Source organism: Saccostrea cucullata, unplaced genomic scaffold (genome assembly GCF_032062105.1).
Source record: "Saccostrea cucullata isolate Sc308-1 unplaced genomic scaffold, CSIRO_AGI_Scuc_v1 ctg217, whole genome shotgun sequence".
NCBI classification, from domain to species: domain Eukaryota; kingdom Metazoa; phylum Mollusca; class Bivalvia; order Ostreida; family Ostreidae; genus Saccostrea; species Saccostrea cuccullata.
Genome location: NW_026936638.1, coordinates 251,728 through 279,534, shown reverse-complemented (window position 1 = coordinate 279,534; position 27,807 = coordinate 251,728). Strand labels below are relative to the sequence as shown.

Genomic DNA, 27,807 nt, shown 5'->3' with positions numbered 1-27,807 from the left:
TCTGTTAGCACAATTAACTCCTCTTCAACCTCAACACAGAATAATGTCATTCATTAATGAATTCTACCGGTAAAACATTTAAAATAAAACATCAACAACTCGAAATCATTGACTAAAATATGTTCATTAATCCCATACATGTAAAGGTATATCATACTTTAAAGATCTTCCTCTCAAGAACAGCAAAGCCATGATTACTTATTACCTGGTAGGTATCCAAAGGAAGGTATTAATTGTCACAAGAAATGCACCTGTGAAGTATGAAAGCCCTAGTACTATCGTTCAAAAGTTGTGGTCAAAGTTTAAGTGTTTTAAAAGTGGGTCAAACTACAAGGTCAAGGTTAAAAGGTAAAATACTTTTATATCCTTTAGAAGGTCTTGTCACATTGAATACACACGTGAAGTATGAAAGCCCTAGCACCAACTATTCAAAAGTTATGGCCAAGTTTGGAAATTTTTGTAAAACTGGGTCAAACATCAAGGTCAAATTTGGTGGTACTCGAAGAAAGGTTTTGTCACAAAAAATATACCTGTGAAACAGTAAAGCCATAGCCCCAACCATTAAAAAATTATGGGGAATATTAAAGTTTTTGTGGACAAACAGAAGGACGGACAGACAGCTAGACAGAGAGACAGACAGACAGGGCAAATACTATATACCCCAAATATTCGATTACCTGGGCATAAAAATAAGAAAATGAACAATATTTAAGAACACTTTCCATCCTTTAATGTTTTCTCTTGAAAATTGACAAGATCCTTATTTGCATTGATCAGTAAAAAGCTTTAAAGATACATATATATTTCAGTCAAGTACACCAACAAAATACCTTAATATTTTTCTGGGGTTTATAAGAGTATACATTGAAGACTTAGAACTTTGCATAAATGACCTTTACATACCAATGACTCATATATTCACATCTTTTCTTGGCTTACTATTATCAAATATAGTTTGTATGTTTTAATTCATAATATTCAGAAAACTGCTTTACTGTTAGTAGGGAGATTTTTCATACTGAATATCTCTTAAACTATACATAGTAACTTCAATTAAAGTGGGACCCTGGAATATCATTTTCCAAGGCTTAATGTTTTTTATGTAAGCCCATTGCTGAGGTGTCTAAGAGTGACCAAAAAGGACACACTGCTAGGGAGATAGTAAATGATCATATGCTTCAATATATATAACCCCAAAATCTAAACCTCAAGATTCTTGTTCCATCACTGTTTTACACAAAAAATACAATCAGATCTAAATTACTAACATTAGTAAATGTATATACATGTATTCATATACAATTAAACATACAGAAACATCATACTCCTGTAGAGGTAAAAAAAATGACAACAGTCAGACAAATAAATATAGATGTAAAATAATGGAGTCAAAAACATCTAACTTTAAAGTAAAGTAAATAAACAGATCTAAAATATACTTAACATTTAGTTCTCTCTCAGATCAGCTTTGTATATTGAATAATAAAAAAAAAGTTTGTGTATCGGTACATTCCCTACTGAATAATACATAATGCTTCAAAACGAAACTTTTTAACAAGGCAGTGCTACCTAATAATTGTTAATTATTAACTGCTAAAACAGTTTTACTACTAATATAGTTAAAAATTCTGAACAAACTGATTTAGGAATTATACACAAGTTTAAATTTAAAAGGCATCTCTAATACTGATTTTGATTTATGCATGTATACTCACATACAGTGTACAAAATTCTGAATCATAAGAAAAATAATCTACCTAGCTACAAAAAACACTCTATAAGAAAACTATATACACTAGGTCACCACGAATGATTTAGGATCAGAATAAGGAAGACCATTAACCTAAGGTCAGGAGCCAAAATGCTCACCTTAATAACAATTTACACCTGCTATTGAATCTGAAAAGTCATAAGACAGCAAAACATATAAACCAGAAGTCTCTGTCGAGACTGTAGCTCTACTGGTTTGTACTTATCAAAAACCATTGCACTATTTTATGTATCTTTGTGTAGTCTACTTGTGTGCCAGCTTATTTTGAAATCAAACTAAAACTGTAGAAGGAGTAGCGTTTTAAAGGAATTTCACAGAAAATTCTATTTTTAGTAACCATGGTAACACCGTTCATCAAAATCAAAAACCGATGCACTATTCTATGTATCTTAGTGTAGTCTACTTGTGTGCCAAGTTATACTGAAATCAGACCAAAACTGTTGAAGGAGTAGTGTTTTAAAGGAATTTCACAGAAAATTCTATTTTTAGTAACCATGGCAACACCGTTCACCAAAATCAAAAACTGATGCACTATTCTATGTATCTTAGTGTAGTCTACTTGTGTGCCAAGTTATATTGAAATCAGACCAAAACTGTAGAAGGAGTAGTGTTTTAAAGGAATTTCACAGAAAATTCTATTTTTAGTAACCATGGCAACACCATTCATCGAAATTAAAAACCGATGCACTATTCTATGTATCTTAGTGTAGTCTACTTGTGTGCCAAGTTATATTGAAATCAGACCAAAACTGTAGAAGGAGTAGCGTTTTAAAGGAATTTCAAAGAAAATTCTATTTTTAGTAACCATGGCAACACCGTTCATTGAAATCAAAAACCGATGCACTATTCTATGTATCTTAGTGTAGTCTACTTGTGTGCCAAGTTATATTGAAATCAGACCAAAACTGCAGAAGGAGTAGTGTTTTAAAGGAATTTCACAGAGAATTCTATTTTTAGTAACCACGGCAACACCGTTCATCGAAATTAAAAACCGATGCACTATTCTATGTATCTTAGTGTAGTCTACTTGTGTGCCAAGTAATATTGAAATCAGACTAAAATTGTAGGAGGAGTAGCGTTTTGAAAAATTGTTTACAGACAGACAGACAGACGGACGGACGCCGGACGCATTACTATCGCATAAGCTCTTCTGGTCTCTGACCAGTAGAGCTAATAATAAAAAAAACAACTTTGTTTTAGGACATAACTGTGACATCTTTTTGGCATTTCTGCACTGCATGTAATATATTTTTAGTTTTGTTAAATAAATGGCTGACTAGATATATTTGTTCATAAAATTAAAGTATTTTAAAAAGATCCTCAATAAAATGCAGACAATTTAAAGTGATATGTTGTTTTTTTTTTAATTTTAACAGTGTATTAGATATACAGTAAAACACACTTATAGTGAACACACTTGTACATGTACATGTAATGATTTGATGCCTATAGCAAAATGATTATCTTTCCCTTGATTTTAAAATATATTGTCTGAACATATGGATTGAAGGAATAACACTCATATATTAAAGCAATTTTTTTTCATTTCCCCAGCATTTCATTATTAGTGTGTTTTATGGTAAGTGTTACAATGTGATTCATGTTAAAACAGAAGTCTCGTCTATGTAGCTCAACTAGCTTTTAAAATAGGTGGACCTGTAGCCTTTCATCTTTTTTACATTTTCTACATGTAAACTTGATTTCATTCTATTAAAATAAGTTCAAACTGTGGGAGAGGACATTTATAGTCTTTAAAAGAGATAAATACATGTACCCCATAACTAGGTTTTACTCACTCAAGAAAATAATAAATTGCTCTATTTTTGAAAACACAGTAACTTTTTTTAAGATCAACAACTTTGCAAAACTGAAATGACAGCAAAGTTATGGACCATTTAACTTTAAATTAAATGGGATTGAATTATTAAGAATGAATTGCCCTACGTGCATATAAAAGTAAACCATATCTAAAAGTAAACAAAATGATAATACATTAAAATAAAATCATCAATTCAAAAGTATATACACATAATCAACTCAAAATGCTGCAACACACAGAGAATTATACACTTCTATGTACATTCTCAATTTAATTGACACTAAATACATACACTAAACAACAAAATAACTTCATCATGAAAGACAAAGGTTTACAGCTAGTACATTTAACAGCAAAGTTTGGTTTACACTTCTGAAATGTGCTCAGTGTAAACTATACAAATTTTGTGATTTTACTCACAGAAAAAGAAAATGATTCATAAAATCTGAAAACAATTGGAGCCTTTAGAAAAAAGTAATATGTATACATGTAAATGTATTTAAAATAATATAAGATATGAAGAAAACTAATAATAAGAGAAAATTCAAAGCTTTACTGAAACCTACAACATAGTACCAATGGATTTTATTGAATACTTTGATCCTGATGACTTGCAGTTGTTGAGCAGAGACAGGCATGGAAAAAACTAGAGGATGGTTATTTCTTCTGTGAAAGACCTAAAAAGTTCCTGAAATAAAGAAAAGGAGTAATTAAAGTCTGTATGCCTGCATTATTCTGCTTCTTGAAATAAAACAACAAATCATCAATTGCTTGTTCCCCTTCACCTACTGTGAAATGTATAATTCTTTTTACATTATGATGTATCTTATAATAAATGTTTTTAACCCTAAGGTTTGGTATTATCTTTGAAAGTTTTTGCATTACAAAATCACAGTCTGGATAAGAATTTTATCATCATGTATAATCCTAACTTGTAACCAAGTAACTTTGACATTGCCTTTGTCAAATGACTTTGTTGCAGGGTTTTTACAAACATCTCGTCACAAGCAGTCTTATTCAAATTACCCTATGTTATAGGGTCAGGACATATTCTTGTGTTACAAGCAATGAAGCAATCTGTGTCTTAAATTTTAGCTTGACATCCCAGTTCTTTAGCAAGGACATCACTTCAATACTTTTATACCATGTGGCCCTCATCTCATCAAAATCATCTTAACACAGACCTGCAGACATTGGAATTCTAGTAACCCATCTTACTAACTTTGTGTGCAGGGGTAAAAATATTTTACAGTCTCCTAAACCGTTGTATGGGAATTCTTTTTTTTTAATACAGAATGATACATGCACTTACCTTATAATTTCTGGTAGTTCTGGGGCTTGAAATATATGCTTATGTCCATACCCAAAAGAGGCTTTTAGAGGAATGAACTGCAAAGGACTACTGTCCTGAGGTCTATTATGCTGGGCTGACTTATATAACTGTAATTGCAAAATATTCTGGTTTTACTCTCATAGACTAAACGAAAATAATTTTACACATCTCTCTTTCACCCTGATGTCTCTGATGAGACTGAAGCTCTACTGGTGTGTCCTTGATGAGTTTTAGTATACTGTGCTCATGTATCAAATCTTATTGATATTGAACCAAAATTGTAGGAGGAGAGCATCTTCACAGAACTTTAACAAGATTTTTACTTTTTAGTGACCATGACAACACTGTTTTTCAAAATCAAAAACAGATAATCAGAATCATATATCAATGTATGTGTGTGTACAATTATGTATCCCATACATGTACAATGTACTTGTGTACCAAGTACTTCATTGTTCTTACCTTGAGCCCAAGATCATAAGGAATGACTAAATCATCTTCAGCATGCATGATTATCACAGGAGACTTCACTGCAGCTATACTGTAATACACAAAATATATTCTATGTACTTACTATACTGTAATACACAAAATCTATTACTAACTACCAGGTTTATTGCAATACACAGATACTAGTAATCTTAACTAGCTAAATTATAATACACATATACCTGTGCCGTCTTAACTAGCTTTACTGAAATACACAGATAATCTATACTAGCTAAAGTGTAATACCGTTAATCTGTTATACACAGTTTACACTTAAACTTGTACACAATCTTTACAACCTATGCTGTACTAGATAAACATGCAGATAACCCCCTCAGACTTCTACAATACATTAATCTATCCATTGTCAATATACATGTATACAACATTTTGTACATTGATTTTCATAAAGATAAACTATGATCAATGCTAACTCAAGCTCTTATGAAACTTAATCAAAGTCAACAACAAATGGTAGATGATGCATCCAACTATATTACACGCAAATGCAATTTCAAGTATACTCACTTTTCATCACTTGTAAAGAACACATTGTTTTGGGCTACAGAGTCCAGAATAAGTTTCTTGTAGAATGCTATATGCTGAAATGGCTAAAAGAAAAAAAAGCATTGTTTTGAAAATTTAGAAAACATGATTTTTTTGTCTATGCATGCAGGCACTAATAGTAGATGTACACACTACATGTAGTAGGCTAAGGTGATCTTTGACAACACCAAGTACATGTAATATTCAGGAATTTTCTTCATTGTACTTCTTTGGCTAGCATATATTTTCATGAAAGCTATAGCATATTGATGAATACTCTATGGCTTTGTAAATTCACTGGTTAAGAGGTACAAATTAAGACATTCGTGATAATAAATGAACCACTTTGTTTGATTGACACTGATCACATTACATGATTAATGAATGATTTTTTTATTACTGAATGTAAAACTCACTGCTGAAAATGGATGGCTGAGGGCAGCATCTCTAATATTGTTAAATGGAGATTCTAAAATAACACCATGTGGGTCATCCCCTGAAAATTATTTGTCATTTACGTTAGTTGTAATTTTTTGACACAGCTAGGATTATGATATGAGTATTTGTTGGTAAAACTTGATATTCCATGATTAACAGTTTTAAAATGCTGAATCTAGAAGTATCTTCTTATGTATGACAATACATTTGTTATATCAGGTATATGTATAATAAGACACTAAAGGAAAACATTTATCAAAATAATTTTCCATACACTGAAAAAAATCCATATATGTATGAAATATACAAAGTTATGTAAAATAATTTTACCTCTCTTTATGAATCGTATATTTCTATTCTAGTAAATATTTTTTCTATTTTTTTTTAGATTTGTTACCAGTTTGTCAAGTACTAGAATGAATATAAATCCATGGGGTTTCATGCAAAATTTAGCTTTCAACAGGATATACAACACCAGTGAATCAAACATTAAATTCTTTTCTGTACCAAGAATTCTTAACCATCATTTTTCCTTGTTCTATAATGTATGCTTCACTAACATTATCAGATTACTCAGTATTGAGCTGATTTTTCCAAAGAAAATCAATGCAACACTAACCTTCCTCACATAACTGTTTGGCCAGCTTTGTTGTAATTCTAAAATGAAAATTGATTACATCATCTATCAAATTAACACACAACACAAAAAATTATCTTCTCCACTGATTTTTTTGGTAAAAAGGAAATCTCATATATTCCTTTTGTGAAATAAACAACTTACGCAGCTCCCAGAGAATGGCCCCACAAAATGACCTGAGACGCCCCACTTCTTTCTTTGATCCACCTATACATAAAATGGCTATCTGCCACTACTCCATCTTCTGAAGGGTGACCGGTGGAATCAGCATAACCTATACATAAAGGAAAAGTCTCTTTATACAGGTATCTTTCTATTCTACCTTATATATAATTTTTATCATTTGTTTTAAGATTTACTCTTTCACTTTATCATTTTCTTGTTCTTTGATTCTTCTAAATGCTAATTTTATTCTAGTTTAGACAAAGTACTTTAAGCTATGCCAATATTTAAGCATACTCATATACCGTATATACTCGCCTATAAGTCGGTTTTTGGGGAGTTAATCTCTGGTCTAAAACTCTTTGTCCGACTTATAGGCGAGCTATTAAAAGTATGGTTTTATATGAGGTCAGTCCATCTGATATGCAAGCTTATTAAATACAACCGACTTATAGGCGGACCGACTTATAGGCGAGTAAATACGGTACTAGAATTTATGACATTAAATAACATGACAGTCTCACAGGTGTAGAAAAGAAATTCATCAAACAATGATAAAAGCCTTATAAGTGATTTACCTCTATAATCTAAGGTTACAACATGATAATCCATTGAGGTCAATAATTTCATCAACTGGACTCTGTGCCACCCTCCTCTACAATCCAGAATGTAAAGATTAGAACAAGGAAACAGATTTAGGAACAGATTAAAATTAGAAAACAGAGATTACATGTAAAAGAAACAGGGCTGAATTCAAGATCATATCAATTTTGCAGCAAGATAGTGCTACAGAGTTTGATTAAAATGTACATACATGTAGGGCTAACAAGCATTACCCGGTACTTACATGTAGTGGTTCATATATTGATTTAATAGATCTAGATAAATAAAGCCTTAGAGCTAGGCTGAAATTTTGAAATCAGCCTTGTTATTATCTGTGACTCAAAAAAAAATGAAAGAAAAAAAATTCTCGGTTAAATTAATGAAAGTGCTGCAAGAGTCAGTTCATTTGCTTTGATTTCATTATGATTACTCAGGAAATTAATTTTTTTATGTGGCTAAGAATAAAGTATGTGTTCTTTACAATGAATACACACTCAATCCTTTACACTCGGTAAGAATCCACCTACCTGGTGCCTGTAGATCCATGCAGGTACAAGAAAATAGGATGACCACTGTTCAACTTAGATTCAAAGTCCATAGTTTCATTTTTAACTAAGGATTTTGGAAGTAGGTGCCTATAAAATAAAAAGAAAGATTTTAATAATGAAAGCTAGCTGTTTGCCTATTGCTTAAAATTCTTTAGACCCATTGTTTTAATAGGGATAGCTCTTAATTTCTTCATCACAGAAACTTGTGAAAAAAAAAAATCCCTGTATTATTAGTATTAATAAGTATAATTACCGGGTGTGTACAAGTATTAAACTGTATTTAGAATTACCATGCCCCTATTTTGATTTCTTCATCTACATCAAGATAAAAATTCCTGACTCCTGTTATTCCCAATTCCTCTGGTTTTGTTACATCCATAAATGGTGGCCAACACACTAAAAATATATTTAACCAATATCAACTCATATGTTGCAACTCTTTTTAAAACACATACATGAACCCCATTCTTTTTTATATGGATGACACATATTGAAGTTGATGAAAACTGGAAGATTAATTGTTTTCTTGAACATTTTACATCGCTATTCATTTAATAAGTGTATCATCATGCATATTTAAATGATGTCATGTACATTTTTGCTTCAGAGAATTCAAATACATGTACTTACCAAAGTTAAGAAAGATGAGTTTTTCTTGAATCCTTGGATATAATGTCATAACTGAAGGAAACACCACGTAAATGACAAACAGTGAAAGAACTAGGTACTTGGCTGTCTTTAAAACAGTATCATACACTGGTCTGCAAAACAAACATATAATTATAAGATCATGAGTAATAAAAATACAATAATGTGAATGGTTTAATTATAAAGTTTTGCATTTTGTTGGTTTTTAGAACAAATACCAGGTAATACATTTTAAAAGCACTTTGTTACTATTTCAAATCATGCATAATTTAACATTTAACGAGGCTGGGGGGTGGCAGCCATTTTCAGACTATTTGTATCTCCTTTAAAAGAAGAGCTCCATATAAAGATATAGAAAATGATCAAATTTTAAAAATAAAATTTTTTAAATATTTCTTTGCCAAATGATAGTTGACAGCTTAAGATATCATATCTAAAAAAATAAGTTAAATCTGGTGGTTAATTTGTGATTAATTTGTTGACCCCCCAGCCTCCTTAAAATTTAATAGCCTAATGCTTTGTAGTGTGATGTGTACACAGTTTAACATTCCCCTGGATCTGCTATTAATCTATTGAGAAGATACAATTTTGGGATATACTGTAAATGTATTCTATTTGGCTGTGTATTCTTTTTAGCGTTTTTTGGCTGAAAGAAACTTCCACTAATACAAGTACAACACCAAATCTCTTGCACATATAAATATAAATAAAATCATTAAGAAATACGCTAAATTAAATTTGCAGTAACGTGTTCAAAAATCAATTTCCGCCAAATATTGTACACATTAAATATAATACATCTACAGTAATTAGATATTACTGTATTTATCAGAAACTGAAGGAAAACTATAGCAGATAGTAAATTTTACCAATACAAAAACTTTAAATATGTTTCTTTCCGCAGTATTCTTTGAAGACCCAAAAGATGTTACACATCCCTCCCTTTCAAATGACACACCCACTGAGCCAATGTTTTCTCAGTTTGAGAATATATATAATATATTACAAAATATTAATTAAAAAACATTGTAGACCGGGAATCAAACCCCGGACCCCTGCATCTCCAGTCAGGTGCTCTACCAACTGAACTATCCTGGCTGATATCCATGGCCCAAACCATTACCGGTACGTATACATTCCTCGAATTCTCCTTAAATTGTCTTTGCCCCCAAGGACACAACAAAGGTCTTCTTATTACCCCTTTGCAGGACTCACCTGCAATTTCAAGGGTGGTCAACAGGACCAAATATAATATGTAACAGGAAAGGAGAAATTTCAGAAAATGTAGGACCCAGGACCAGGAATCGAACCTGGATTAGCTCAATTGGTAGAGCATCTGACTGGAGATGCAGGGGTCCTGGGATCGATTCCCTGTCTAGCCATATATTTCTCACTTCCTGTTACATAACTATTTATAGCTATAATATATAGCTTAATCAAGAGATTGTACTGGACCTGTCCTTAGGATTAATCTCCAGACGACATTTGACATTTACAAACCTGCATTTAGTGAGAATTTGTTTTACTGCAAATTTATATGCTATCTGGGATATTATGGTCGAAATGGGCTATTGATTAAATCCAATTTGGACGATTGGTCCAAACCTGTTGAACTTCAACGTTCAAGTGTCAAAAATGATAAAACTGCTCTTCGATCTTGTAACAATGAATTATGCACCTTTCCGTAGTTTTTCCATTTATTGTCTTCGTCTTTGGTTGGTTATTCTTCTTTGGAGAACAGTGCTTTTCTTGATATTGCCTAGAATCGACATTTTCATTCAACATTTCGCTGTCACAACATACACTGTCTGCTGTCACCTTTGTTTACTTGGACTTTGGACCTTAGCATGAACCGGAAGTGAAAGTTTCATTAATTCGATCCAAGTCTATTCGTTTATTAATGACATTTCAGACATACTATTCCATTGATCATATATATTATATTAAGCAAAAAATTAAGAGTACAAATTGTCTAAGTAGAATTTATTCCCTTAGTAGGTATTTTTAATAGCTAACCTTAGTTGTTCACTGCAATTTAGAGTATGACAATGAGCATCTAATTTTAAAGGGGGGTGGGGGGGTGGGTTTACATTTTTAGCTCACCTGAGCTGAATTCTCAAGTGAGCTTTTCTGATCATATTTTGTCTGTAAAATGGCTATAAACTTTTCACATTTGCCACTCCTTGTCCAGAATTATTGGGTCTATTTCAACCAAGCTTAAATTGCTACAAAGCATCCTTGGGTGAGGGGATTTAAGTTCAAATTAAGGCATGCGCCCTCCTCAAGTTCCTCTTGAGGTGAAGGTTTCAGATTAGACCTAAAAACTGATGCGACATGTCACAGTGCTAACACTATTGTGACAATGTCATGGCAGGGTTAGCTCGATGAAGATCCCTCAATGCGCTCCCATGAGTGCCAAAAAATATGCATGAAAAATTTTCAAATGTAACATAAAACAATATACAATTAATCAATAGATTTGAAAGAATTTCTCTTCAATTAAACCTAATTACAATTTCAAATTTCAGAAAATAATTAAAACTTGATCCTCTTGAAAACTTTTAAAAATTGAGTTAATTCCAATAAACAGAAAAAATGGTCCCCCAGACTAATATTAAAATCTTTCATATAAAGAAACTGTACTCCTCTTACGTAATAAATATAAACCATTCAGCTTTTAATACAAAAAAAAAATAATACATGCATGTATGTAAGCAAGTAAAAAAAATCACAAAACAAAAGGTTTCCTAAAAGTAAATAGGAATATTGTTCAAAGTTTATCCAGGATATTGGAATGTTGTTCAAAGTTTATCCAGGATCCATACTTCTTCATTCAAGATTCCTATCAGATGAGTAGAAAACTGGAAACCCTGTCATCTCTTCAAAGATGCAACAAAGTTTCTAAAAATAAGGAAAAATAATCATTAAACTCCTGTATGCAACAGAATGAACAATTTTTCAAAAAGTTACTGTATACAGGGTTATTTTCGCCCCGTGTTATTTTCGCCCTTCTGCACTTGCGAACTATTTTGCCCCATTTTAAATTCGCCCAGTCATAGTTTTGTTTAAGAAATTATGCTGTGTAATTTCAAAGACGCAACAAAGTTTTATAAAAATCAGAAAAAATAATAAAACGTGGGCGAAAATTTCCCTGTATACAAAGCTATTCAAATAAAGACTATTTTATCAGCATATACCATTGGGTAAAATTATACACATACTTGAATAGCTCTGATTGTTTTGTATCATGAGTAAACATTAGTACAATATACAAGTCTTACATAATATGTTGAGGGAGTTCTGGACTTCTATACAATCCATTATGACCATATTTGTATTTTTTGTCAAAAGACACAAAGTGGATATGGCCGCTGGTCATTTCTCGGACTCTCTTTGCCTCTTCATGGAGCTGTTGAATATTTTAAATAAAGCAAATCAAAACACATGAAACATATCACTCCTAAAGACTTTCACTGTCTGCAAAAAGTCCATCTATAAAGGGGTATTTATATATATAGCATGTAAAAGTAAAACAGTGAATTTTCATATGTTGGCCATGCAACTATATCTACTACTGCTTTAGATGAATGCTTATGCACAAAAAAGTAATGATTAGGATTAAAACTACAAATATAAATAAACCAAAAAATTTTGACCTAAATGACCTCACCAGTTCACCGAGTTCATGAGGAATGGTAAAGTCATCCTCAGCATGAAGAAGCAATATAGGAACTGTAACACTGGCTATACTGTAAAAAAGAATAGACAATCAGGAGTGCTATAAGTAGAATAATAGTATTTGTTTATGAATCAAGTTAATTATGAGTTATAGAACCTAAAGAATCTGAGTCACTCAGTGTTCATGTATATTGGTTTTGCTACAAATGAGTTAACTTACTTTTCATCAGATTTGAAATGAAGGCCAATTCTATCCAACGCACTTAACATGGCCCAGTCAAACCAAGGAAGAAATCTAAACAACTGAAAAATGAAACCATAATGTATTAGCACAATTTTTTATTTTTTTTTTTTAGAATGACATAGACTATAGCTACCATTCTTAAAAGAGTGGGCTATCTGTATTCATTGTTTAGAAAGAAGTTCAAACTCTTGAATTTGGATTCCAATTTCCATGCACTGATTTTCCTACTTACTGCAGAAAAAGGATGGAGTTTTGAGACATGTTTTAAATTTGTGAATGGAGCCTGTAAAATGAGCCCATCTGGTGGTTCACCTGTATAATAAATCAGTCTACTGAATCTCTGTTCATAAATTATGTATTATGAAATTGAAGTAAATATTTCACTTTTAAACTCTTCTTACCTTTATCACATAGTTGTTTTGTCAGTTTTGTCCCTATACTGAAAAAGAAAAAAATGAACTTCCATGAACACATATTCACAAGCTTTTGCACTGTGAAAAAAATACAGGTTCAGAGAGTAAGCAAATAATATTTAAAATATATATATCTGACAAGTTCATTCAGCATTTTCTTTATCAAGATTTGATTATAAGAAAGTGCATTTCTGAAACATAACAACAAGAACATGGAGTAGAGAGAGCTAGATTCCACTGACCCTGTTCCTAGCGAGTGTCCCCAGATAATGACGGGAACTTCAGCTGACCGTTTTCTGATCCAATTATATAAGAAGTAGGCATCAGCAACACAACCATCCTCTGATGGGAAACCGGTGGAATCTCCAAAACCTGAAATCCAATATAATCTTATAGGTCTTCTTGTTTTCGCACTTCAAAATGAAAATGAACAAAAAAGCCTTTTGAAATTTTTTTTTTCATGATTGAAGTTTTTTCTTTTCTTTTCTGCTGTATCCTCCTCATTAACAATAGCAAGAAAGTCATTTGCTGCATACTAAGGTTATTTTACTGGATTTATCAGAATTATCTGCATTAGAGCATTTAAAATAAAACCTCTGTAGTCCAGTGCCAGCACATGGTAGTTTAGTTTAGCGAGTAACTTCATCAACTCCACTCTGTGAGGCTGAGCTCTGAAAAAGAAAATACTGTGAAATCACTAATTATTGTGGGAATTTAATTTTCATGGTTTCTGAGGTATGAAGAGACCCATGAATTTATGTTCACCATGAAAAGTAATTTTTCAAAGATATTACTACTCAACAACTCTTCATCCATGAAATAAAATCCTCATTAACCCATATTTTTTTCCTCCCAAAGCACAAAAATATGTAATTTTACAGAAATAGGGAATTTAAAATGTGGGAATAAGATATATTATTATACCTCAATATAAATATTCTAAACAATGAGTTATCTGATTGGTTCTAAGTTATCAGACGATCGGGCCTTAAAACTTCATATTTCACGGTCGTTGGCAAGCTTTTCATCATATTCCACCTCTGCGGAACACCTAGTGTATTTTCCCGCAATAAAGTTCTCGTTCGTTGAACGAAACCTCCCGAGAGAAGTAGACGTCACAATAGTCTAGCTTATGTCACAAAATTGATGATAATGTGTTGACCAAAGGGTTTTATAGTAATTAACTTTAGTAATAAATGAAAGTGAATTTGAAAGTTTATGTTTATTTCAAAGGTTTTGCTTGTTTTGGTATAATAAACAAATCATTGCATGAATGTTCGGGAAACATGAAGACTTATTAAGCCAAGAAATATCATATTCCCCTCGGGCGAAGCCCTCTGGGAATATGATTTTTCTTGGCTGAAGTAACAATACTTCAGAGCCCCTGGAATGAAGATTTATCTAAATATTCATATGGGGCCAATTCATTTAAATAAATTGAGTATAGGTATTTAACATAACATGAGTAGGAGCACTCTGAGAGAACATATAGAGCAAGAGACATCTTTATCCTTGAAAAAAAACCCAGAAATACCTTGAAGAAGAGTTCCCATGGAGATAGAGAATAATTGGTTGTCCTTCTTGTAACTTTTTCTCCCAGCATTCATCATTATTGTCAATCTGATCACCTGCATCATTGGGTAAAGTGTGCCTGGAAATAAAAAAAATTAAAATCACATATTTGTAAAGCCACTGTTAAAAATTGGTCTGTGATCAGATAAATTTCACTGCTTTCTGGTTTACTGTTCACATAAAACTTTTACCAAACTCCAATGGTACTCTCTTCATCAACATCAAGATAGAAATTTCTGGTTTTCTTTAAACCAAAGCTCTCTGGCTTTTTCAAGTCTTTAAACACTACTTTGGGATGTTCCACTAAAATGTGTAATGAATAGCTTGAAACTATGATAAAAAAAAAATCACCAGCTGTTCAGCAAATTTGTAAATACGGTTTTAAATGATAAATGTTTATCTGAAAGGAAACAGATTGGGGAAGACATAAAAAAGAATTCAAGCACATAAGAAAGAGAGAGAAGGGGGGGGGCTTACCAAAGTGAAGGAACACAATTTTGTGTGCAATCCAAGGATACAGCCTCACTATGAAGGGCAGCAACACGTAAACAACAAAGAGTCCTCCTCCTGTCAATACAAAACTGCCCCAGAGGTCCATCTTCATCTTAATGAAAGACAATTAGGAAACAAGGGGTATAGTACATAAATGCAATTAATACAGAACAGGAAATGTACCGGTAAAACATCTTACACATTCACACAGTCACCCAATCTTAAAGCTTATCATATACCATTTGATAAGGTATATACCTGGTAAGTCATATTATTTCTTCTATAGATCCCTTAAATGTATTACACATGTACAGGTCTACTGTTTTTATCAAAAACAAGATGTATTTGTTAAACACTAATGCCCCCATATAGCAGCGTATGCCCAAGGTTAAAAGTCTCTTAGATGCTAGTTTAACTCGATCTTAGGTCAAGGTGGGATTTAACAATGTTGTTTCTCTGCAGAGAAAGGATTATAGTAGCAGTGAATATACATGTGAAACAAGAAAGCCCAAGAACTAACCACTCAAAAGTTATGGTCATGCAAGTTTAAAGTTATTACAAGAGGCCCATGGGCCACATCGCTCACCCGAGTAACTTGGGTGATGCAGTTCTTATCAGATTTCCCCTCTTGCTATACCTATCATGCCCCACTACCCCCTTCCCTTTTATGATTTTAAGAATTTAATATCTACACTACCCCAGGATGCTTCTACATAAGTTTCAGCTTTCCGTGCCCAGTGGTTCTTGAGAAGAAGATTTTTAAAGATTTGTTCTATATATTTCTATGTAAAACTTGGATTCCCTATTGTGGCCCCGCCCTATCCCCGGGGGGTCATGATTTTAACAATTTAATATCTACACTACCCAAGGATGCTTCCACATAAGTTTCAGCTTTCCTGGCCCAGTGGTTCTTGAGAAGAAGATTTTTAAAGATTTGTTCTATATATTTCTATGTAAAACTTGGATTCCCTATTGTGGCCCCACCCTACCCCCGGGGGTCATGATTTTAACAATTTAATATCTACACTACCCCAGGATGCTTCCACATAAGTTTCAGCTTTCCTGGCCCAGTGGTTCTTGAGAAGAAGATTTTTAAAGATTTGTTCTATATATTTCTACGTAAAACTTGGATTCCCTCTTGTGGCCCCGCCCTACCCCCGGGGGTCATGATTTTAACACTTTAATATCTACACTACCCCAGGATGCTTCCACATAAGTTTCAGCTTTCCTGACCCAGTGGTTCTTGAGAAGAAGATTTTTAAAGATTTGTTCTATATATTTCTATGTAAAATTTGGATTCCCTCTTGTGGCCCCGCCCTACCCCCGGGGGTCATGATTTTAACAATTTAATATCTACACTACCCAAGGATGCTTCCACATAAGTTTCAGCTTTCCTGGCCCAGTGGTTCTTGAGAAGAAGATTTTTAAAGATTTGTTCTATATATTTCTATGTAAAACTTGGATTCCCTATTGTGGCCCCGCCCTTCCCCCTGGGGTCATGATTTTAACAATTTAATATCTACACTACCCCAGGATGCTTCCATATAAGTTTCAGCTTTCCTGGCCCATTGGTTCTTGAGAAGAAGATTTTTTAGTGACCCCACCCTATTTTTGTCTTTTCTTGATTATCTCCCCTTGTAAAGGGACTTGGCCCTTCATTTTAACAATTTAAACTCCCCTTCAACCAAGGATGCTTTGTACCAAGTTTGGTTAAAATTGGCCCATTGGTTCTTGAGAAGAAGTCGAAAATGTGAAAAGTTTACAGACGGACGGACGGACGGACAGACAGACAGACAGACGGACAGACGGACGGACGACGGACAAAATGTGATCAGAAAAGCTCACTTGAGCCTTCGGCTCAGGTGAGCTAAAAAGTGGGTCAAAATCAAAGGTCAAGGTCTAAGGGTAAAAAATCAATGATTCCCAGGGAAAGGGCTTGTCATAAGAAAAATACAAGTGAAATATAAAAGCCTTAGTACAAATTGTTCAAATTGTTCAAAAGTTATATCAAAGGTTGAAGGTAAAAAGTTGAAGTCTTATTAAAAATAGGTCAAACTCCAAGGTCTAGGTTAAAAGGTCTAAATTGTTGGTACATAAAAGGAATGTTTTGTCACAAGAAACACACCTGAGAAGCTCTTTGAATGTCCTAGTACTAATTGCACAACTTTAATAGTTAATGCCAAGATTTAACTTTTTTTTTAAAGAGTGGGTCAATCTCAAATATAATATAAATAGAATATAAAATACTAAACACACAAAGAAACGGATTTTCACAATGAATATACATGTATGAAGTATGAAAGCCCAGTCCAACACCAATTTAACTGTACAAAAGTTATGGCTATGATGGGTTGAAATTTGATAAAAGTTTGCGAAACTGGAAACAAACTTCAAGGTCAAGAGGTCAAATATTAATACTTAAAGAAAGGTTACGATCTATTTTCACAGGGAATTACACATTTGAATTAATTTATATAATTAGCCATATAGATGCAAGATTCCAACCAGTTATAACCCTTACCAAAGTAGAATTATTGCAGCAACACATTTTTGTCACCAGAAACAAGCTTTTTGGGTAAGTGAAATATCACTGCTAGCTGCAACAACTTCTGGTGACATTCTGGCAATACTGCCAGAAAAAAAACTTTCTGGCAACATCTAGGATTACCCATGAACCATTTGTTGAGCATGCTCAGTCTTTTAAATAAAGTGGAGGGAATTCAGAGGCAAGCATGTTTTGCTTCATTACTGACTTGTATCAAGTTAATTATACCCCCGCAAACGAAGTTTAGGGGGGTATATTGGAATCACCATGTCCGTCTGTCTGTCTGTCTGTCTGTCTGTCCGTCTGTCCGTCTGTCTGTAGACAAGATTTTGTCCGGACCGTTTCTCAGAAAGTGTTGGATGGATTTGTCTGAAAATTTATACACTTATTATTCACCATATGAAGGTGTGCACCTGGGATTTTCATCATGATTGGATGATTTTTCTGCATTTTACAGGCGTTTTTTCTTTTTTCTTTTGTGATTTTGTTTGGGTCATAACTAGAAAACTATTAGACTTACAATCATCAAACTTTGAAAATTTATGCATCTTGGGTAGACGGTGTGTCACGACCTATTTTAAGGTCACTGTGACCTTTAATTTAAGTGATTTTTTTAAAAAAACTAAGTCTTTAAAATTTTAAATTTCATAATCCTTAAAAATGTAAAAAATATATTTGTATCCTAGGCTTATTAAAAAATGCTAAATTAAGTAAAAACTTATTTTTTATCATATACTTTACAGCAAATTCTATAACAAATGTTAATGATTTGAGAGGAATTCAGTTTGTCCCATGGGCATATATAATTATCAAGCACTGGTCAAGGAGAATTTTTGATAGCAGAAATGTGCATGTCAAATTAGAGAGAAATTAATGAGTTCATTGTCGGGAGTTAACTTGCAAGAGCATCTCTAGATCTAATCTTAATTTACCTCTTGGGAGTTGGGTAAAAAGAAATGGCCTTATAGTTGCTTGTGTTAATTAAGAGTTCTTGTGGCTGTAGTTCAGATAAAGATCTTTCAATTGGTGTAATGTAATTAAAACAAATTGATGTTTTAGTGTATGATTAAAACTGAATTAGTATTGTATGATATAATTAAAATTAATTATATATATGTGTTCATTGAAAAAAAATTACATTTCAATTTTCATATATTTGCAACAAATTGCAGTCATGTCTCACTTGAATTTTATAGTCTAAAGAATACCGGTAATTAATTTTTGAATTTTTTTTATTAGACTGTAGCATTTCCATTATTTCATAATATTGCAATAAACAATTTAAAGCTGCAGATGGATATTTGTTAAGCTCTAACACAGCCAGTTTAGAATTATATGATGTATTATTTGTTTTAATTAATCCCTACACTGTAAGTCTCTTAGAGATGTATGTACAATATTTTAAACATGATAAGAAATGGAAATTAGATCATTGAAATCTGTGTCAATCTGTTAATTAAGGTTACTTAATTTTCTTGCACCCTAACCAATTTATGATTATCAACAATATCTGATGGGCTTATCATGCTGTGGCAGACACTTTATTAGACAATAGTGAATACCACTTACTAAATCCATAAAATATTTCTGAATTGGCACCTACTCTGAAAAACCCAGCGGGGGTATTTGTCCCTATTGGACAGTTCTAGTTAGAGTTGTTAATTGTGTACAGTGGGATTACACAAGATGAGTAGTAAGACTGCATAATGTGGAATGGCTAGAAAAAAGAATTTCAGTAGAATTATAGGAATGTCTACTGAGTAACTCAATCTGTTTCCATTATGATCAGACTTGGTGAGTCAAAACCAGATTCTTTTTTAGATGAATGATTCTATGGAGATAAAACTGGGGTGTTTCAACTAGTGCTTGTGATACATGCATACTAAGACATGTATGTCTATATATATCCTTGTGTTGCAGGAAAAGATGAATGCATGCTATCATGCAGTTAAATGCATGAGCATATATAATTATAATTGATTGCATAAATTTGAATACCTGAAAGAAAATTGAATTTATATATGTTGGAAATTACAAACAATTACATATTACACTGTTTGGCATTTGGGAATATGTGATCAGCAGCTAATTAAGCTTATTCGAACATTAATGCAGAGTTGCTGGACATTTTCACAATGGCATTTTAATTTTGTTTCTATACACATTTTATATGCGCCCGCATTGATAGATCGGGGGCGCACATTGTTTTTGTCCTGTCTGTTTGTCTGTTAAGTGTTTGTTTGTAAACTTTAACCTTCGCCATATCTTTTGAACCAATAAGAGATAGAGACTTCATATTTGGTATGCATACTCCACTAATTAGGTTCTTTTAAATGACATCATGCAAGGTCAATGACCTTGTGACCTTGACTGTGACCTATATGCTAAAAATAGCTTTTTCAAATATTCACCATAATTTTAATATCATGAAAGATAGAGACTTTATATTTAGTATGCATAATCCACTAATTAAGCTTTTTCAAAAGTCACCAAGGTCAATGACCTTGTGACCTTGGCTATGACCCATATGCTTAAAATAGATTTTTTCAACCTTCGACATAACTTTGGAGCCATAAAAGATAGAGAACTCGTATTTGGTATGCACCCTTCACTAATTAACCTCTTTCAAATAACACCACGGTCAATGACCTTTTGATCTCTACTGTGACCTATATGCTAAAAATAGCTTTTAAATCCTCTGCCATAAATTTTGAACTATAAGAGATAGAGACTTCATATTTATAGTAAGCATACTCCACTAATTCTTTCAAATGACACCAAAATCAATGACCTTGTGACCTCTATTGCTTAAGTAACCCGAGGCACATAGTGTTCCACAAACATATATCATCTTGATTTTTATTATGATGCTCAATATAATTTTTCTATCTGTTTAAAGAATAGCAGAAGTAGCTAATTCTTACTAACCCTGTGGCTTGCTATTGATTGTTATGTTTCTCAGCACTGCACAGTTTGATACTTGTTAGACTGATATATCATTATTTCTATTAATGACCAATTTATGTATAGTACTGTAGTGTTGCCCCAGTATTGTTGCAGAACAACCTGAAATAATACATGTACTGTAACTGCTTTGCAGCAACATTGCCTCAACACTTTTCTGGCAATATTGCAGCAAATCTAATTTACAATTACGAAAAGTGATACTGTATATACAGGGAAATTTTCGCCCCCATTTTATTTTCGCCCCTTTCGCCCTCTGTATTGATTGGGCGAATTTAAAAGGGGGCGAATTTCAATTACACAGCATAAATTCTTAAACAGAACTATGAATGGGCGAATTTAAAACGGGGCAAAATTGCTCGTAATTTAAATTAAGGCCGGCAAAAATAAGACGGGGTGAAAAAACCCTGTATACAGTAATGCCACAATATTGCTGCAATGTATTGCCAGAATGTTGCTACAATATTGCGGCAATAATGCCAGATGATGTTGCCAGAAGGTGATCGAGTATTTAATTGGTAATTAAGGGAAGTTATGGCCAAAATTTTTTTTTGTGTTTTAGCGGACAAACAGATTAATATTAACAGACTGTCAGGACAAAAACATACTATCGAATCTTCGATTGTGGGGGAATAAAAAGTATCTAACAGTATCTAAAGTGTTCATAATCAGTGATGTCTCTGTTTAATCAGTCTCTGTTTAATTCTGAATCCATGCATTCATCAATATTGTTCATACAATACTCTAACTGATATTTAAGACGAACTCGATTCAAAGAAAGGATTTACGCACTAGATACAAATGTATTCATGGTATTATAAGGTTTAACCGCATGAATATCATGAATATAGAGAAAACGGCTGAGTGACATCCGTATTGACGCAAGAGCAGAGGAAATTCGAACCACATATTTTCGCAGTAAGGTGTACCGATAAGCTTTTCATTTTTTCAATCATTGAACGTATACTACATGTAAATAAAACCGCATGTACATTGATATTAAAATCTTGCAAACTACCTGAAGTACTCGACAAAAGCTCAGTCTTCTATTTCAAGTTCATTGCATTGCAGGACTGCCGAAATGACGTTAGTATTTTTTTCAACGTTTGACACTCTCCCTCACCGTACACATTACAAGGTCGATAACTCTAAATGATTCAAAAGTGAAAGTAGGCGAAAATGGCGGGAGTAGAAGAAATGGAATTAGAAACTGCCGATAAAGAGAATACAGACAATCCAGACAAAACAAAGGATAAAGTTTCAAATCAGGATAACGAGAAGTTAATGAAGTTGCCATTGAGTCGAATCAAATCGATCATGAAGAGTGACCCTGACGTAACCTTAGCAAGTCAAGAGGCAGTGATCGCTATTGCCAAAGCTACTGAATTATTTGTGTGGGAACTTTCTAAAGATGCTGTTCACAGTACAATGCAGAGTAAAAGAAAGACTCTACAGAGGAAAGACCTTGATTCCATATTGGACACAAGAGACTGTTATTTATTTCTAGAAGGAACCCTTGACTGAATGTTGTTTAAAATTCATACTCTGATTTCGACTTCACCTGTTTCCGGTCAATGGCATGATGCACCGTTGGATCAGTTTGTCGAACATTTGAGATGTACTGATATAGATAATATTATATTAATGACTACAGAGGGATGTTATTCAAAATTGCTATGGATTTTGAACTTTGTGTCAGGATGTGGAGCAAATTGTAAAGCGTATTAACACAACTGTTTCTAGATATATCATTATTTATATATTTCTAAAATAGAATGTTTTCTTTGTAATTGTACATGTCCAATGTACATATATTTTGCATTATTGCAAAGTCTTTAGGGTAAGTTTATTATAGGTATAATTGGCATTATCTTTAAAAATTCAATCTTCAGTTGTAGCAAACAGAATTTATCAGTAATTTCATGTCTGACTCATTGTTAAATTGTTTACACAGCGTTTATTTAATTGTATATTCAAAGTTTCTTGTAATAAAACTTACACAGCATATGTTGCACTTGCTTCGTCATGGCCTGAAATAAAGTTAAAAAAAAGTTTTTGTGAAACACTATGCACCAGGTGACCTGGCGGGAATAAAGTTTGGAAAAAAGCTATTTTTAGCATGTAGGCCACAGTCAAGGTCACAAGGTCATTGACCTTGGTGTCATTTGAAAGAACTTGATTAGTGGAGTAAGTATATCAAACATGAAGTCTCTATCTTTCATGGTTCAAAAGTTATGATGGAAGTTATGGAGTATGCATACTAAATATGAAGTCCCGATCTACATATGTATTGGTTCAAAAGTATGACGAAGGTTCAGAAAGGCTATTTTTAGCATATAGGTCAAAGTCATTGACCTTTGTGCCATTTGAAAGAGCTTAATTGGTGGAGTTTGCATACCAATTATGCAGTCTCTATCTCCCGTGGTTCAAAAGTTATGGCTGAGGTATGAAATAATTATTTTTAGCATATAGGTCAAGGTCAAAAGGTCATTGACCTTGGTGTCACTTGAAAGAACGTAGTTAGTGGAGTATGCGTACTAAATATTAGCTGCAGAACTGTAGCTCTCTGGAAAAAATATATTGACACTTGACAGACCGGAGAGCTACAGTGCCACCCATTAAAAAAAACCTATTATTTATTGCGCTCAAAAAGTTGCGCTTAATTGGTTCTTGATTAATTCTTCCAAATTCTTAACTCAAATGCGAAAAAGCTAAATTAAAAAAAAATTCCTTACTACTTTATTAAGTATACTCGTGTTTGACTTCTGCAAAAAGCGTGTTGGACCAAATTATCTTGTGCACCAAAATGGAAGAATAAATAGACGAAATTTTCGATGATCTCAATTTCAGGCCCAGAATTATTAGGAATGTCTTGTTGTGGAAACAGTCAGTGAAAGAATATGTTAGGAACACAAGGTTAGCAATATTTTGAGGGACAAGTTTAAAAACATGGAGAAATAAATCGAGAAACAGCACATTTTTTTTGTGCGCAATAAATATACAGTTTTTTCAATGGGTGGCACTGTACCTCTCCGGTCTGTCAATATATATTTTTCGGAGAGCTACAGTTCTGCAGCCTACCAAATATGAAGTCTCTATCTCTCATGGTTCAAAAGTTATGGCAAAGGTTTTTTTTAAAAAAGAAGCTAATTTTAGAATATAGGTCACAGTCGAGGTCACAAGGTCATTGACCTTAGTGTCATTTGAAAGAGCTCAATTAATGAAATATGCATTGGTCAATCAACTGCCTTTCACTCCCGAATTCTAGGCACATTATTTAAATAATCTGTATATTTTATCCATTTCCCAACCCTTTATAGTCTTCTCTACAAGTGATAAACTCGCTTGCTTAAAATTATTTGTTAAATTGCTGAAAATTCAGTTCAAGCGAGTTTATTGCCTGTGGAGACAACTATAAATGGTTGAGAGGTGGATAAAATATACATATTGGCTACAGAATATGTCTAGAATTGGGGACTTAATGGTAGTTGATTGACCAATGCTAGAAAGTGGAGAAATTCTCCCCAAAAGGGCTCAAAAATATTGTGCCGTAAATTTCACCTTTTTTGCATTACGGGATCTGTAGCGTTATGATATAAAACCATAACGCTATAGTTCTGCAGCTAATAAACAGACAGACAGGACAAAAACAATATGTGCTCCCGATCTATCGATCCTGGCGCATAATAAGTAAATTACCCCCATGATTTACAAATTTGTTTGTGCCATGCAAGGATGTCATGGAAAGTACCAATATCTGCTCTCAAATTACGAGAATAATTGAAGCGTATTAGAGCAGTGGTATTAATTATTTGTTATCTGTTGTAAAGGTTAATTTGTTATTTAAGAAATGAAGCTTCTTTCAACTTATGTTATGCGATATAATGTCATAACTTGGGACAGTTTATGCTTTATAAGTAGCGAGGCTGCATTCTTTATGATTTAATTTCAGTGTAGACAATGAGAGAATTTTTCATCCAGAAAAAGGCTTCAAATTCAGCATACCAGTATTTTAAAAGCACAGACACCTGACGTTACGTTACTTATTTTTCTTTTATAAAAAAAAACCCTCTACCTAATAATAAACGTTTATTATTAGGTAGGGGTATATATTTTAATTAAGTAGGCATGGATTAAATCTTTTACCCAATTTGTTAAGTAAAATCAATAATTTTTATGCCCCCGTAATCGAAAATTCCGGGGTATTTAGTTTTTGTCGTGTCCGTTCGTCTTTCTAGCTGTCTGTCCGCAAAAACTTTAACCATGCCCATAACTTTTGATTCAGGGAACAATGACTTTCATATGTCACATGTATTCCTTGTGACAAGACCTTTCTTTGGGTACCACCAAATTCGATCTTGACCTTGGAGTTTGACCCCACAAAAATTCCAAACGTTTTCTTTGGCCATATCTTTTGAACAGTAGATACCAGAATATTTATACTTCACATATGTATTAAAAGACCTGTCATTGGATACCAACAACCTTAACCTTTTGACCTTGGAGATTTCCATACTTGTAAAAAAAACTTTAACCTTGGTCATAACTTTTGATTACTTTTTCAAATATATAATCCTTGGAAATGACCCTTAGTGCTTTAATACTTTTTAAAAAGCAAACCTATTACTTTTAATCCTTTTACATATTTAATCCTTGTGACAAGATTTTCATTTGATAGCAAGACCTTTGACCCTTTGACCTTGACCTTAGAGTTTGACCTACTTTTAATTTTTTTAATCCTTGACCATAAATTTTGAACGGTTAAGGCTAGAGCTTCCATACTTCACATATGTCTTCTTTGTGGAAAAACCTATCATTGGATACCAATAACCTTGACCTTGGAGATTTCCAGACTTAAATATTAACCTTGGCAATAACTTTTCAAGAACAAGGGCTAGGGCTTTCATACTTCACATATGTAATTCTTGTGACAAGACCTTTCATTCAATACCAATAACCTTGACCTTCTGACCTTGATCATGGGAGTTTAATTTACTTTTAAAATCTTTTAAACTTGGCCATAACTTTTGAAAGGCTAGGGTTAGGGCTTCCATACTTCACATATGTGTTCTTTGTGGAAATACCTTTCATTGGATACCAATAATATTGACCTTCTGACCTTGATGATTTCTGTACTTGTGAAAAAAAAACTTTAGCCTGGCCATACTAGTAATTGGGAACAGATGGTGATGGGGCTTTCATGTTTCATAATTGTATTTCCAGTTAGGAGACCCTAGTTTAGGTACCAATATATTAAATCTGCATTTAAGAAAAGTTTAATCTTCACCATGTTGCCATATGGGGGGGCATCAGTGTTTCACAAACACATCTTGTAATTAAATATCATTATCTTTCATTGTCGAGTCCTTAATTTCTGCTCCTAAAAATTCCTGATTTTTCCTAAGTTCAAGAAGAATAACTGTCAAAAATCATCAGACCATGACTAATTTCGAATTTGACCTGCATTTTCTGGTAAAATACAGTACCTGCATATGCAATTTCAACATTATACATACATTCCTTTTTTTTTCAAAGTTCAAATTTTTTTTTTTCAAAGTTCAAAAGTGATATGTGTCGATAATCATCAGAACATGACCAAATTCAAACTTGATCTGCTCACACCTATTAAATATTCAAATGAATGTGTGCAACTGCTGCTGAAACAATGAACAGAAAAATCAATAATGACACAGCAATATAATTACGGAACAGTTGAACCAAAAGGAGTTTCAAAACGAGTTACATACCGTATTTGGCCGAGTATAATACGCATTGATGTAAAATACGCACCCCCCTTTTTGAGTCTGAAACTGGGGAAAAAAATGAGAGAGAACAGAAAAAATTACCAAGCGATTTTTAACTTTAAAATCACGCTAATTTGTTACGAAAATCGGCGCGAGGATTAGGTGTCAAAAATTTATTGAACACACTTTTTTTAAAATACACACTTTATAACTTTCTCTTAATCCTGACGTTCCGTATCGCGGCAATCTGCAGAAAATTATTTATTCATTTATTTCAACAAAGCACAAGATAATGTTGCGTAAAAGTATTAACAGATTTTTTTAAAGAATAGTTACGGTGATTTTGAAATTATGCGTCGCCATATTCTTAGATGAAATAATTTTATTTCAACAAAGCAAGAGATATTGTCGAAAGTTTTATCAGTTGTAATAATTTAATTTTGGTGGATAATCATGCTTAAAATTATCTTACAATATCTTAACAGGAAACGGGATTGAAACATCAAAGTATTTATTTCTTTAAGAAGACTACGATTTTCCTCTCCTGAATCTTCGCGGATATCTTATTTTCTAAATGATTTTTCTAAATGATACCACTTTTATTAAAAGTTTTAGCATAATCTATATTTCATTTCTCAACTCTCAATTATTTAAACAAGAGGCCGATAAGTATAAGATAAGGTAAAATTACATTTAACAAGTGTTTAATTGTTTAAGTGCCGTAATCAACACATGCTCACCATGCTCACACATCATATTCATAAACCTTCCCCCAATTTTTAACAAAGAAAATAATCACAGCAATTAACATGGCAGTAAATAATCAGTGCTCTAACTGTAAAAACATTGCTTTGGATCGGTAGAAATTAATTGCCCCGAGGGGTGTTGATAGGTAATTATCATTTAGCCAGCGCACGTGTGTCATTTGGCTTCCTTTCATTGGGACGTATGGAGGGGTGTTAATATTGTTGCAGATTATCACTGAGTTATTTTAAACCTAAAATTGATATTTATTTTATTGGATTTCATTAAAAAATGATTTATTATTACTTTGTCTGGCAGATAAGGTGCATGTGCACTATCATTCCGGAAGCACGTGACATAGCTATGAGTGAACGTCTAAAAATATTTCAGTAATGGCGGCCTCCTCGCTGACAATCA

General features: G+C 33.0%; 3 protein-coding genes across 3 annotated transcripts in view; 1 reads left to right on the top strand and 2 right to left on the bottom strand.

Moving 5' to 3' along the window:
- Nucleotides 1-713: 713 nt before the first annotated feature.
- LOC134246033 (lysophosphatidylserine lipase ABHD12-like) lies at nucleotides 714-22,031 on the bottom strand. The gene is made up of 25 exons (XM_062728296.1): nucleotides 21,921-22,031; nucleotides 15,379-15,505; nucleotides 15,093-15,204; nucleotides 14,864-14,980; nucleotides 13,924-14,000; nucleotides 13,572-13,701; nucleotides 13,318-13,355; nucleotides 13,149-13,228; nucleotides 12,893-12,975; nucleotides 12,665-12,743; nucleotides 12,276-12,403; nucleotides 12,074-12,102; nucleotides 10,673-10,817; nucleotides 8,977-9,107; nucleotides 8,637-8,742; nucleotides 8,326-8,433; nucleotides 7,774-7,850; nucleotides 7,178-7,307; nucleotides 7,016-7,053; nucleotides 6,375-6,454; nucleotides 5,941-6,023; nucleotides 5,386-5,464; nucleotides 4,903-5,030; nucleotides 2,959-4,278; nucleotides 714-1,941 (listed from the first exon to the last, which is right to left on the bottom strand). The coding sequence occupies exons 2-24, from the start codon at nucleotides 15,503-15,505 to the stop codon at nucleotides 4,248-4,250; spliced, it is 2,136 nt and encodes a 711-aa protein (XP_062584280.1). The 5' UTR covers nucleotides 21,921-22,031; the 3' UTR covers nucleotides 714-1,941; nucleotides 2,959-4,247.
- The window catches only part of LOC134246070 (uncharacterized), a 24,432-nt gene continuing 13,430 nt past the window's right edge, over nucleotides 16,806-27,807 (bottom strand). The window contains exon 2 of the mRNA XM_062728330.1: nucleotides 16,806-17,260. The gene's annotated coding sequence lies outside the window, so the exon portion shown is untranslated. The remainder of the gene's footprint in view (nucleotides 17,261-27,807) is intronic.
- LOC134246072 (DNA polymerase epsilon subunit 4-like) lies at nucleotides 22,050-22,909 on the top strand. The gene has a single exon (XM_062728334.1). The coding sequence runs from the start codon at nucleotides 22,082-22,084 to the stop codon at nucleotides 22,424-22,426; it is 345 nt and encodes a 114-aa protein (XP_062584318.1). The 5' UTR covers nucleotides 22,050-22,081; the 3' UTR covers nucleotides 22,427-22,909.